The following is a 14,452-nucleotide window of genomic DNA, read 5'->3' as shown; positions in this document are numbered from 1 at the left end:
CTACTTGCAACTTCTGAGGGGTCAGAGCCTGGTGCTGTGTGGGCATGTCCAGATCACTGTTACCTACCACACACACATGATGGTTGGTGCAGGTTAAGTGGTCTAGCCTGGAGAGTTTGTCCATCATTGATTTTCACTGTCTCAGCGTTTGAGGACAAGGATGTGTGGATGATTGGTTCATCATAGTTTTTTGTTTGCTCAGGGGAAAAAGGCATTTTGTCTTTGTCTTGGTGGAGCTTTGGCAGCGAGCACCTTTTTGTGCGTAATTCACTGTCTCTCTTGTATACCTTTGTCATTAATGTTGTTGCTGTTACTGTTTGCTTCTTATCTCTTTGGTGTTTTCAAGTAAATTTCTCTTATCTTGACTCAGGGCTGCTTTTTGTCTCCCTCTCACAAGAGAGGGTAGGAGAAGGGAAGCAGTTGAGTGGGGTTTAATTTCCAGCTGGGTTTAAACCACAGCAGATAAAACCATTTTGACACATAGAAATGTGGGCTCAGTCCATGCTCTCTGCAAAGAGAACTATAGAAAACTGCAAATAGGAGAGCCAGCTCACTGCTTTTATTCCAGTTTTTACTGATAGATTCTCTGTCCTTTTTCTTTCAGAATTGAACATAATATATCAAAATAGTAAAAAGGTCAAAAAAGCCAAACGACTAAGTAATCATTGGGATTAGTTTTTAAAAGCTTTGCATTTATAAATACCAATATCAACAGAAATCTCTGAAGAAAGAAAAGTGATAATAACTTACTATTAATGTAATGCTGCCTGCCTTAGAATCTATTTCTGTTTCACCTTTCATAAGGCTCAGTCGAATAATGAAGGTTTTCTGAACTTCAACTTCTTCATGAGGATAAATTTGCAGATTAATTGTTCTCAGACCTCCTTCTCCTTCTTCAAAATAGAATGTTCCATTCACAGGATCACCAATGTCATTATTCAGAGGAGACAAAATCTCTTCTGAATTGGGTCCCAAAATGTCCCAGTAAATCTGTGGAAGAGATCAGTTTCAGTTATAATATAAATCAGTTTCAGATTTATCTTATAACAGCATCCCAAGGTGAGAAGTGACAGAGTACCAGAAGTACTTAGCTATATTTAAATCTTTGCTATTAATACAGGATACAAAATAGTCATAATTAATTCTATGGGACAAAATACAGAAGCCTTTGAAAAAGTAAACATGTCAATTTACAAATGGGAATTTTAAAGTGTTAGTCACAATGTCAGTTTATTAAATTCTAGATGTTAGTAATATTAAAGAAACTAAGATTTCTTTAGCATATAGCAAGAATCACAAAGGCCAGTGTCTATTTCTCTTTCATGACTTTTTTGCACAACTTCCCACATCAGTACTCATGATCAAAACCATTTCCCTTTGAAGTGTGATGTCAAGTTTAATAATGACAAATATTTTCTATCATAAAAGTCAGATTATGAAGAAAATTTATTCAGATTATGAAGAAAATTATGAATCATTCAAATTTCTTCAGCCTGATTAAGAGCCACAGCATTTCCAGTGATTCCCACAAATTAGATTGCTTTTAAGGAGGTTATATTCAGGACTTTACAATTATTATTTCGTTAATTTAAGTATTTTCTGCTTTTCTCCAATGACTTGTAGAAAAAAATCAAAGATTGAGGCAGTTTTTATATATGGAGAAGAAGAGCTCATGGTTTATAATGGAAATTTTCCAATTATTTGACAAGACTGTGAAAGGCCCACCATGTTTTATATTTATATCTCTACTTTATAACTGGCCTGTATAGAGTAAAAAAATACTCTACAAAACTCACAGTAAGCAATTTCCTGAAATAAATTAAACTAGTATTAGTAGTACATGAAGTTAATCACAATTTTTGTGGGATTAGGAGCTAGTTCAAAACAACATACACTATACCATAATAAAAGAAGGGAAGCAGGAGAAGAAAGAGGATTTTAAAAAGGTAACAACCCTTTTTGTTATACTGCAGCTATATGCAATTCATGTTTAATAAAAAGCTGTAATTATACTACTAGAAATAAGTTACTAAGTAAGCTCTCAAAGCACAATGAAGGAGCTTTTTGACATAGTCACTGGAAAACTTTTAGTCTTTTACAGGCAAGACCCACTTGCGCCTCCACCAACTGCCCAGTCCTTTCCACCACCAGGGACACCGTTGTGGTTACATCAGGGTTGGGAAGAATAATTTGGCTTTGGTTGAGAAATCGGATCATGCCCTGGAGAGAGTCACTTTTCGCAATGGTGACCTGGCTCACCAGGTGGAGCCCCAGGATGGCTCCACCAGTAGCTCCTGTCAGTTGGATTTCAAATTGCTCTTCAAATTCACTGCATAGAAAAAAAAAAAATAGAAAAGACATGGAAAAATATTTTATCCTTCAGAGCAGTACTGTTGATGCCAACATTTCTTATAATGTAATTTAAAATCATATTTGATTGCATGCATGATTGTATACTATTTAAGAGGAACTATGTCACTGTAATATAACATCTTCTTTTGTCCCCTTTAGATGATTTTCTCACTTAGGTGATTTTTTTAGCCTGCAGAAATGTGTTTTCCAATTCAAGCTTTATACACACATATGGGTAGATTTTTTAGTGCATGATAAAAAAGACTTAATCAAAAATAATTGGTGAATAAATATCTGAAAATGTAATTACCTTTCTTCATCATTTATAATAGAGATGTAAATAAAAGACTGGTTCTGTTCATGATAAAAAATTACAGTATTATTATGAATGACATAGTCAACACCATGAAGTGCAGAAATACTTCGAGAAAGAAAATCAGCTGTGACATTGCCATAAGTTCCACGCTTTCTCAAAACAGGAATCATGATTAATCCAGCATCCTCTTCCACTGTAAAAATAATTGAGAAAAATTTATGTAATTTCAAAATTCATGCCAAAGCCTTATCTTCCAAAATATAGTGAGAAGTTATTAGAAAGTAGAGAATTAGTAGAGAAGTAAACTTACCCTGTAGAAGGACATGCTGTGGATCAAATTCTATGATACCTTCAGCATTGTCATTTTTTGCAATAGTGACACGTACTGTGGAGATATTTCCTATTATTGGAGGTTGATCCACCTGTAGACCATTCTCTCTTACAGTAAAATCAAATCCACTTGCAAGTGCATGAAAAAAACCCCGTAAAAATACATTTTAAACTTCTTGTGAAAGTATAAAGATACGTGTGTGACAATTTTTGAATTACTGCAAATAATTTTATTTTCTGACAGTTACTACTGAAGATTTTTTTACATTTCTTCATATTATTATGTTTGCAAGAATTATTACTAGAAATGTGTATATTTCATTTGTTCTTTCTCATTTCATCTTTTTAATGACAAACTTGGCAATTTGTATCTAATGTATGGATTTTAAGTTTTATTAAATCTTAATCAGCAATATCTTTACACTAATGTTACAATAAATGGATTTACCATACATCCATTTTCTATTATGATTACAGTTTAGATGTCTTACAAAATTTTACAGTAAAGCAGAAAAACTGTCTAGCAGTGATTTTATTCAGGTTGATCAGAATCCAAATATAGTTTGTTTTTCTAGTTTGTTTTTCTGCTTGTAACAAATGAACTGGAAATTTTAACTTTACCTTCCTTGGAGTTCCACTTCAGTAATCACCAATGAAAAGTATTCAGGACCTTCAGGAAAGTCATCATCATGAATTTCAATCCAAATAATTTTACTTTCCTCCTCTGGTTCAAACATAATTTCCTTTACTGTGGGAGTAAAATCTATTCCTTCCTCTGCAGTCCCACTTATTATCTGAAAGCAAAGATGCACTCTGCCATAGGATCCCTTGGAACGCACAATAGTGATGTTAACCTGAGGGAAAGAAAATATTTCCTTTTTTAAATGGCTTTGTTTTCTGTTACAGATGCCTTTACAAGATGTTCTAAAGTCATATTTTCAATGATTCTGTCAGGTAACAACAATATGATTTATCAAGTACAGAGTACATGCTATTTAACAGATAGCCACAGTCACTTTAGAGACTGATTTATTTTCTTTCTAAAGTTGAACACAATTCTAGCAATAATGTTGATATTTATCAGTAATCTTTTATAGGAAAGAATTTTAATCTAATACCCATTTTTCATCTTCTGTTGTTTGCAGGAGTTCATGGGAGAATGTAAACTCTCCATATGGATAATCACTGGCAGCCATGGTAATATTTGCTTGGCTGCTAGATTCATTTATGAGTCCTCCGTCACTGATTCTGGTTAGTTGAAACTGGTAGTAATGCTTCTCCTCAGGGCGGTCGTCATCTACAGCCTACAGGAAAGAACCAACAACAGCTGGAAGGATTTAAACCATTTCCAGAGAGAGAGATATAAATAATTTTTAGCCAAGATCCTCAGAAAATAAAAGAATGTACTTGAAATAGCTATTGGGATCCGATTTCTCACATACCTGTATTAGAACAACTGCTGCAGACTGCCTATCCCGCATGGTCAAGGTCCCCGATACCTCAACAAATTCTGTGTGATGAGGAGGTGTTATATTCCAATATATTATGATCTCCCCAAAAATCCCTGGGCCACGTACCAGGCTGCAGGTAAGGACACAAACACAGATTTTATGTTTACCTTTATTATTTAATATGCAATACAGAGATAGTATATCATACTGTTGTGCATGGAAGAAATGTTATCAGCACTATGAAAGCTTGAGTTTTAATGTACTTAATCACTATTAAGAACATAAGAATTCCCTTTTCAGGCATTTTCAAAACATATCTAAAGTTCTCTTTTATTTCTCTGTGTTTGGAGAAATCTCCAGCTGTATTTTTACCAAGAGGTCTTTCAAGTTTCTTTCCATATGTAGCCCAAAGACAGGGCCTGAAAACTGATTTCTCTTCATTCTGTTCTGCTTTTCCAGAGATAGATATGCAAAATAGAAGGGCATTTGGATGTCAGGGTAATGCCAGGGGCAATTTGATCCATAAGGCAGATGTAGGATACTAGAATACTTTGAGATTTTCTGTGATATGTTCTGTCTGCTACTTGTCTAAAACCCTATAATAACATAATGCTTGGAAAAGTCACAGTAAAGATTTGTCTGCACATTCTGCACGTAACACAGTCTTAAACTACTTCTTGCACAAGGCATTGTTTTGTCTTTTGGACTTCTGGGGCCAGTACCAGAAGGTTTTCTGCTGCTTTATATTTGCTGGAAGTGTCATAATCTTTTTTTCCAATGCTCTTAGAAGATTCTTCTAAGAATCTAAAACTCTTCGTTCTGTTTTCAGTTGATTGAATAAAACAATTGCATATTGTTTCCACCAAAATCCCCATTCCCACACTGTTTATGCTAGAATATAACAATTTGCTGAAATACTATCCAGGCACAAATCCTGAATCAAATTCTAGAAAGCACAAAGCACCTTCAAATGTCACATTTTCTTACCCCTTTCTTTTGATTAAGATCCTCTTTCCTTTGGTGCATCGATGTTGTAAATAACTTGAAGACAGAGAGGAATATTTGGACCTCTCCTTTAATACTGAAAGGATACACACATGGTACATTCTACCCTTCTTTAAAACCAATCATCTAGTTTTTAAAATAGTACTGATTATAGAAGTTATGATAAAATGTAATACTCAATAAATTGACAAATGTGGGGTCTCATAGCTTTTGAATCTGGGCTGTTGCTCTTTGAAAAAATTAGATATGTACCCACCTAATAAGAGCAGTTCCATTATAACTTCCTGAAGGTTCTCCAATCAAAACATGCTGGGATGAATGGGCTATCCCAACCATCCCAGAAGCTCCTTCATCTCCCATAATAGTGATGGTTGCAACACCTATGAAGAGAAAAATTATTCTCATTGTAAGTGAAAACTAAGCAATTTACCTTTGGTAAATTTTTTGGCATGAATGGTTAAACATTAGCTTCATAGAGGGCTGTGGAACTCTCTGACTTCTTCAGGTAATGAACTTAAGGAAAAAGACTGACATTCACAATTGTGACCAACTAGATGCCCACAAAATACTTTAACACTGCAGACTAAAATAATATGATCAGACTTCTAATAGTTCTCATATAGAATATCTAAAACCAGAAGATACTGAATTAACTCTTTACCATTTACAGGAGATATCTCTGCATCACCAGTAGAGACTAGCTGAATGGTAAATGTTTCATTCCCCTCCAGCAGATCATCTTGTATTGCATGTAAAATAATCAGTTTCTGGGACTCAGTCTGCATCATGTAAAGACCAGAAAGACATGGATATTAAACAAAATACAGTGTTAAAACAAATTTTTTAACATATCAAGTGTTAAGAATGCTTGCCATATTCTTTAGTATTTTAAAACATGAGATTATCTGATCTGGCTGAAATTTCTTCTCACAGATTAATAGCCAGTAAAAATTGTCTCTCAAACATTGCGGGCCACCCTAAAAATACCCTTACTCTTTTCAACTTAATAAAGATTGAAATTGCTTTGCAATTGTACTCACATAGGTGTTTTTTAACTTAGAGGAAACTTTCTATAGAGAAACTACCTATTCAATAGTACACACATATTCTAAGGATTATTTTATTAAGATTAGATATATTAGTCAAATTTCTGCCAAATCTACATTTTTGTCAGTGGGAAGTGGCAAACATATATAAATTTAGTATATCGTGCATACAGTTTATGCTCATACTCAAGCACGTATAAATGTTCAAGACAAAATGTCAAAGGCTACCAGCAGAGAAATGACAGCAAAATTTTGCCAAATACTGATGGTTTTACCAGAAAAAGAAAAAAATCTATTTTTCAGCTGACTCAAAGTAAAACAACCAGCATGCCTATTGATTTAGTGAAAAAAAATCTCATACTGAAAGAAAATAGATTATGCTCTGCTAAAATACTTTTCTTCATTAAATATTTTGAGTAGACTATAAAATATAAATATTAACATAGCATCAGTATCCAATATTTAACTCTGAGTTCAGAGCTGCAACCTGCCATGAAATACAAATCAAATAACACTGTCTAGTTTGAAAGTTATGAAGGTGCTTTTTGGGTTTTTTTTAATCTGCAGATTTTGAGCATTCATTTTTCTTTCTCACCCTTTCAATACAAATTTTCTTTTAAAGATGCTTGATACTTTAGTGGAATAAGTGTTTCTGTAATCACTATTTTCATTTGCTAGGTTTCCATTTCACTTTCTTAATAGTTAAAACAGTGGAGATTTGAAGAACTACCTTCCTGATGATTACATTATGCTGCATTAAAAGAGCATGTCAGCTTTCCATTGCATCTTGAAAGAAGCCTGAATATTTCTAACCCCACCAGTTCAAACTGACCTTTTTCTACTGTATAATACTTAGCCACCCCATACTTCTATCAACAAGTAACAACAACCATACAAATATACACCAGTAGAAGGAAACATTTATAAATCTAATAATAAATAAGTTATTGCAGTACCTCACTGAAATGAAGGGTACCATTTAGTGGGGTCAGATCATATCTGGCTGCTTCCTCGAGAATCCATAACACTGTAACTGCTCCTTTTCCTCCCTGACTTCGACTTACATTTAGCAAAACAACTGCAGCAGAGTCATCAGGTGTCTTAGGTTCCTTCACAGTCACCTGATGGAGAAAGAGAGGAGAATATGGGAAAGACTGTATTGAAAAAAGTCAAAAGCTGCATTGATTATGTCAAATTACATAGATACATGTTTAAGATAAACAGTGGAGAACATTATCAATGACAATTGTACACAATAGGAGTGAAAATGGACAGGGACATAACAGGTGTAAGGAGAGTGTTGAATTCTGGTAGCAAGGACTAGTCATTCAAGTGATTTCTGTATGCACTGTGATCCAAAACAATTACAGACAATGTCACCAGCAGGCTCAGTACCAGCAAAAGGGAGAGCAGAAGCACTGCAAGAACTAAGATGAGATACGCTTTGTAATTTCCTTCCAAATTTTACTTTCAGTAATGCAGATTATTATACAGAACAACATCAAATTGTTGTCCTGAATTGTTATTATAGTGAATTAAATTGATTCAGTCATGCAGAAATCTACATTTATGCAGCAGCACCTTCACTGTTACCACCATCCTACATAGCTAGATGAAGACAAGCACTAATATCATTTCAATGAAATCACATCTTCCACTGCAGTGAAGGCTTACAAAAATCAGCTATATGCTAGTGACACGAACCCACTCCAACTTTAGCAGAAAGGAGTGCAGCCTAAATCAAACTCACATTCTTTTCTTCAAACCTGAATACCCCAACGGGAGAATCATTTGGTGGAATAGCAACAGTTACCAGGGTGTCATTCCCAAGTCTTGCACCACCTGTTACCCTCACCAGGGCAATTTTGAATATCTCAAGGAATTCAACTTCATCGTCATCTATGATTGTAATTTCTATTTCTCCTGTAGCCTGTAGAAATGTTAAAAAAAAAGCAACAAAGCTTCATTTATAGTATTCTGTGAACTGTTTGAAAAAAAATTAAAATCGGCAAATTGTATCTAGTAATAGACAATGCTCACCTGTTAATTTTTCTTCTTATGCTTGTATATTTATAATAAGAAGATATAATTTCAGTAGTTGTTTTTCAGTCCATCAATGTAATTTTTTTTTGTTAAAACCAGCAGAATGTATTGCTTTGATACTCAGTAAAAAGTGAATGTGACAATATTGTCAATGTTCTGTCAAAATTCTGCACACTATGTACATCCTTCCCTTTGCCAAAGACCACTTATATTCACTTAAAATCAAAATCCCTTGTGTACAATAAGTACTCAAAGGTGCAGCATGAAATTTAAAACTTTGTGTAGAACACAGATAAGAAAACATATAGGTTTATTCTAAGAATTTATAGCGAAGATGGATTTTGCTACAAATTTTCATTGTAACAGGGTTTATTATTAGAAGTTATGTCCTCACTTGTCAAAGTACAAGGACACACAAGCCTATTTGGTCAATGGTTTTGAATATTCTGGTTTTCCAGGTTAAAAAACTGAAGCTGGGACCATCATTCATACACATATAGCCATAAATAATAAGTTTTCAGTGAAAATTCTGATAGAGAAAAACATAGAAAAAATCTTAAGCTGGTAACCTAAAGTCAGATAAGCTTTCAGCAAGTGAATACCTGTCCATCTGCAAATGTAAGGTTTCCAGATGATGGTGTGAAGTCTTCAAAGCTGGCAGTGGAAAGAATGGCTTCCCAGTACAGAGTTACTGACCCAAACCTCCCAGCCTGTCGAACAACTGGGAGTTTTAGTACATTCTGTGGTGGTGGTACCTCATAACCAGAAACAGCTCCAGTGATACCCTGTATATTCAAAAAGAAATTTACATGTCTCAACAAACTTTTTTTTTTTTTTTTAAGTTTACTGGCAGTTAAAAATAAGTGAAGAAATACTTGTAAAATGGTCTGCCCTTAGCATTGACCTTGCTATGAGCAAAAATCTGGATTAAATGACCTCCTGACATCCCTTTTTATGACATTGGTTTCAGCAATGCTAGCTCCATAATAAATTTTGTGTATTATTTGTGACGAACCTCTTAAGAAAGAATTGTTTGTCTGGTATCTGGCCATTTTATCCAGAACAATTTAGTATCATAAAGCTAATCAGAACACTTTCATAAGTCATCTGAGAAATCAGACCATCTTGCTCAAAAGCCACTTTACATGTTTTTAATTCAGACTTATTTACCTTTGTAACATTAAAATTAAATATTCCTCTGGCATCGTCATTTTCTTCAATTGTTATTTCAGCTATTTCTAATCCAGGCCTCTTCACACTTGGCTGTCCTTCAGACAAAGTTATTAGGTGTACATCAGTAATATTGATTATAAATCCTTCCTGTAATTCTGGAATATTATCCTGAAAAAAAGTTTTAAATGTCTTTTTCTTTTTAATGATACATTGCAATATAGTACAGTTGACTACTTGTAGGTTGCTTGCTGTTCAAAACTTCTCAGTATTTGGGACCATATAACCAATCTCTGGCTTCATACCATAAAGATGAAAAGATACTTTTGCTGAGATTTTGAAATCAAAGCTGACAAGTCAGATTCCAGATCTGCAAGAACAGTGGAAAGGAGTGGTGGCTGTCATCTGTTACTGCTACCTATGAGAAAGTCAGCTAGATCTCAGAAACCAAGTCATGACTTGAAAATCAGTACCCCCGTTCTAAATATAGTTAAAGAATATACATAATATTTTTCAAGATTATAATCAAACGAAGAATTTGGCTCATTCCCAGTGATGAGTATGCAAGGTGTTTTGAAAGAGATGGCTGCAAGAGTCCCAGCACAGCCATTTCTAGAATGTTAAGTCATACTACTAGTATAAAATCAGTATCATTTCCATTTCCTTAAAAGATATTAATAGCTTAAGAAATTGTTAGTCTACTCACAGGCAAAATAGTGACTATGACAGAAGCTGCTGTTGCATTCTCTGCCATAATTATTGTTTTCTTTTCCAATATATAATCCTCATTTTCTGTTGCACGATTGGAGGGGGGGAGTTCAAAGTTTGGCCCAGTGCTCAACTGGACTGCAAGGTCCCCAACAAATCCTTGTTCTCGAACAATTTGTAGAGTAACTGTAGTTGAATTCTCCTGCCCTATAGTAAGAGATAGAAAAAATTCAAGATACGATTGTTTTACAATCATAGAATATGCTGAGTTGGCAGGGACCCACGAGGATCATCAGAGTCCAACACCAGAATCACACCATGGGCCTGAGACAATTGTTCAAATACTTCTTGAACTCTGTCAGGCTTGGTGACCACTTCCCTGAGCACCCTGAGTGGTGCTCAACCATGCTCTGGGTAAAAAAACCTTTTCCTGCTAGCCAACCTAAATCTGCCTGAACTTAGCTTCATGCAATTTATTTAAGTCCTGTCACAGGGCACCAGAGAGTGCAGCAATCAGTGTCTGCCCATCCTTGTCCCCTCATGAGGAAGTTGAAACTGCAATAAGGTCTCCCCTCAGTCTGCTCCTGTCCAGGCTGAGGAGACCAAATTACCTCACCCACTCCTCATACGACTTCCCCTCAAGGCCTTTACCATCCTCATGGCCCTCCTCTGCAAGCTGTCTAAAAGTTTAATGTCTTTCTTATACTGAAGTGACATAAACTGCCCCCAGCACTCGAGGTGAGGCTGCCCCAGAGCACAGCAGAGCAGGACAATCCCCTCCCTTGCCGGGCTGGCAATGCTGGGCCTGCTGCCCCCCAGGACACGCTTGGCCCTCCTGGCTGCCAGGGCACTGCTGGCTCATGTTCAACTTGTCACTGACCAGGACCCCCATGTCCCTTTCCATGGTGCTGCTTTCCAGCATCTCATTCCCCAGACTGTCCATCCATCAAGAGCTGCCCCATCCCAGGTGCAGAATCTGTTACTTTCCTTTGTTAAAATTCATATAGCTGGTGATTGCCCAGCACTTTAATTTGTCAAAGTCTTTCTAATTTGTTGAGGTCTCTCCTCAGGGCCTCTCTGTCCTCAAGAGAGCTCCTCCCAGTTTAATGTTGTCAGCAAACGTAGTATTCCCAAGAGTCCCGGATCCAAGTCGTTTCTCACAGTATATCATAGTACAAGCTGGCTTGTACTGGGCAATTAATTTGGATATAAACAAGAAAACCAGCTGGTTCCATAAACTGGGCCCTGGGTTGACAGACAGGAATCTCAATCAATTACCTTCTATCCTATGCTGCAGACATCTCACTTGTCCGGGAGCTGAGCAGCTTTAAAAGATCAGACCAATGAGCTATCTAGTGCTATCAGACCCAAAAGCATTTCAAAGCCCCTTTATAAAGAGGGGTTCAAACAATGAACTCTCTCTGTTGCCACATGGACTTTAGGTGTGTGTGTCATCTCTGTCTCTGACCCACCCCCCTTCATGCTACAGTTGTTGATGAAGATATTGAAGAGAACTGAGACTAGGATGAGCCCTATGGAAGCCATATTTCAGCCCTTGGCCTGCTTGATTCTCAGGTCAGCTAACTACCAGAGCTGCTAATTAAAAGCGCTTCAATTCTGCTCAGTGACACAATGGTCCTTGGAGAATTCTAGGGCTTAATCAGATGAGCACACACAAGTGATGACAACACACAAAACAGTACCTATATTTGAAGATACTGTGCATTGAAAAACTGGATCTAGAAGAAGAATAAGATATTAAATATATACAGTTTTATATGTGTGTTACACAAATTATTACTTCAACACTTCTACTTTTATTCAGTTATCCTTCAAAACTTCTATCTCAGTAATTGGCCTGACCTTTCACGCCTAGGCCATCACTATAGATTCTAACACAGAAAGTGGTATTGAGGGTAGTCATTCTGGCTGTAAATGTCACATTTCCTTAACTCAAATATTGAAGAAGTTAAATAGACTTGCATCAGTCAGGCTCAGCATCCTTTAGGGAAAGCAGATTTATTTTATCCAATCAATAATGAAACACATAATCTGGCTAAAAGTAGTGCATATATGACTGCAGAAATAGATGAAATTAGGCTTAAATAGGCTTGCACTTCAAAGCAGTTATTGTAATCAGGTATTATTACACAGACAGAATTTGTGAATAATTTATTAAAAGTACAATAGTTAAAGATTGGAAAAAAAAAACATCTGTGCAACCAGTGGAAGCTAGGAACCTTCCTTGAATCCCAACTTCAAAGTATAAATGTTTATAATGTGTAAGAAATTAACAGAATCCTATACATTACTTCTAGGTGCTAATAAAGGGGCAACACCAATTCACCTGAAAATAAAACATGTTAGAATATTTCACCTGTGATAATATACTCTGATGAATAAAGTATTTTTTGTATATCTAATTTTTTAATATGGACAGAATATTAAATTGTTAGAAAATTCTAACTGGATTGTTAAAGTATGAATAGCCTATCAGGTAACTGTGGGAAGAGCCCCAAAAAATGCCAGCTAGCTCCCTGAACCAGGAGAGAGGGAAGAAGCCTGCCCATCATGTCAGTTCTCCTCTGATCAAGTGCCTGGGAGATCTTTTTCAACTTGTGCCTGGAAGGAAAACCAAATCAAACCTGTAACTGCAAGCAGAAAAATACCAGCTTTTTCGTGAAGCAGAATTGACTCCTGCTCTGCTTCCTTCCTTCCCCTAGGCCTCTGAGCAAAAGACTTCCCTTCTTGAGCCACTTCAAGAGGAAAGTCTTTCTATGCAAATTATTTTAAACAATATAGCAATCCCACTAAATGGGTAACTTCTGCTTTTATATAAATACAAGTATTTCATGCATTCGTGATTTGCAGCTTACCTCTCAAACAAGAATGGCTGAAGAATATGATGTATGCAATGTGAAATACCACATAGTTACATATTTTTAGGGAAATTTGGGCTATAAATAATAAAATATTGCTGATATATAAAAACTTTAATAAAAAACTGCTGATATATATATACATATATAAATATATGTATATATGTATGTATATATATATACATTTATGTAACCAGTGTTATAGCTTAACAATGCCGACTTTGAAAAAACATACATTTTTTCCTAAGATTAAAGAAACAGACTTACCTTCTGGCTCTGTGGTTTTAACAAAGAGAGACTTCATGTGCCATTCAATCACACCATGTGGAGAGTCACTGGGTAAAATGCTAAGTACAGCTCTTGCCCTTTCGGGATCAATGACAGCTCCTTTTGTGCTATCTTGAACATCCACAGTGGTAACACGGGTGAGTATGATTTCCACTGCCTCTGAAAGTTCTGCAACACTGTCCGCAAGAATTGTCAGGGTGATTGTGGACAGGGCCTGACCTTCTGAAAATGTAACCTAAAGTTTTAGAGAGAAAGTGGGAAAAAAGTCAAATTTCTTGTCAGTGTTAGTGAACCTAGAGTTTTATTCTGTAAACTCTATCAGTTATAAAATGCATCTACATACACACATATATATCTTACAGAATCATAGAATACAGGATTGGAAGGGACCACAAGGATTATCTGGCCCAATCTTTCTTGGCAGTACCACAGTCTAACCAAGATGGCCCAGCATCCTCTCCAGCTCAATCTTAAAAGTGTCTGTTTTGGGGAGTCCACAACTTTCCTGGGAAGGTTATTCCAATGGATGATTGTTCTCATGGTGAAAAATTTTCCTCTTATGCCCAGTGAGAATCTCCACAGGAGTAACTTACGTCTATTACCCCTTGTCTTTTCAACATGACACCTTGTAGAAAGTATTCTCCTTTGTCGCTGCCTTTCAAATACCGACACATAGTCTGAACATAAGGTCTTCCCATAACCTTCTCTCAAAATTGAACAGTTCTCTCAGCCTTTCCTCATATGACAGGCTTCTCTGTCCTCTAACCACATTTGTGGCCAGCTCTGGACCCTTACCAGCCTGCCCATATCTATTTTCCATAATGAGGACCAAAACTGAACAGCTGTAGCCCAAAACGTGCTCAG

General features: G+C 36.1%; 1 protein-coding gene across 1 annotated transcript in view; it reads right to left on the bottom strand.

The window, feature by feature from the left end:
• The window catches only part of ADGRV1 (adhesion G protein-coupled receptor V1), a 269,354-nt gene that overhangs the window by 169,442 nt on the left and 85,460 nt on the right, over window positions 1–14,452 (bottom strand). Inside the window, exons 54-68 of the mRNA XM_064735976.1 lie at window positions 13,568–13,823; window positions 10,420–10,628; window positions 9,714–9,884; window positions 9,146–9,328; window positions 8,251–8,430; window positions 7,457–7,621; window positions 6,116–6,233; window positions 5,711–5,834; window positions 4,441–4,579; window positions 4,117–4,302; window positions 3,620–3,852; window positions 2,979–3,127; window positions 2,663–2,861; window positions 2,113–2,329; window positions 751–990 (exon numbers count right to left, since the gene is read on the bottom strand). Of these exons, the coding sequence (XP_064592046.1) occupies window positions 751–990; window positions 2,113–2,329; window positions 2,663–2,861; window positions 2,979–3,127; window positions 3,620–3,852; window positions 4,117–4,302; window positions 4,441–4,579; window positions 5,711–5,834; window positions 6,116–6,233; window positions 7,457–7,621; window positions 8,251–8,430; window positions 9,146–9,328; window positions 9,714–9,884; window positions 10,420–10,628; window positions 13,568–13,823 (2,769 nt within the window). The remainder of the gene's footprint in view (window positions 1–750; window positions 991–2,112; window positions 2,330–2,662; window positions 2,862–2,978; window positions 3,128–3,619; window positions 3,853–4,116; window positions 4,303–4,440; window positions 4,580–5,710; window positions 5,835–6,115; window positions 6,234–7,456; window positions 7,622–8,250; window positions 8,431–9,145; window positions 9,329–9,713; window positions 9,885–10,419; window positions 10,629–13,567; window positions 13,824–14,452) is intronic.

This window comes from Zonotrichia leucophrys, chromosome Z (genome assembly GCF_028769735.1).
Source record: "Zonotrichia leucophrys gambelii isolate GWCS_2022_RI chromosome Z, RI_Zleu_2.0, whole genome shotgun sequence".
In the NCBI taxonomy this organism is placed as follows: Eukaryota; Metazoa; Chordata; class Aves; order Passeriformes; family Passerellidae; genus Zonotrichia; species Zonotrichia leucophrys.
Note: the sequence above shows the minus strand (reverse complement) of the source record. Positions and strands in the feature narration are given on the sequence as shown.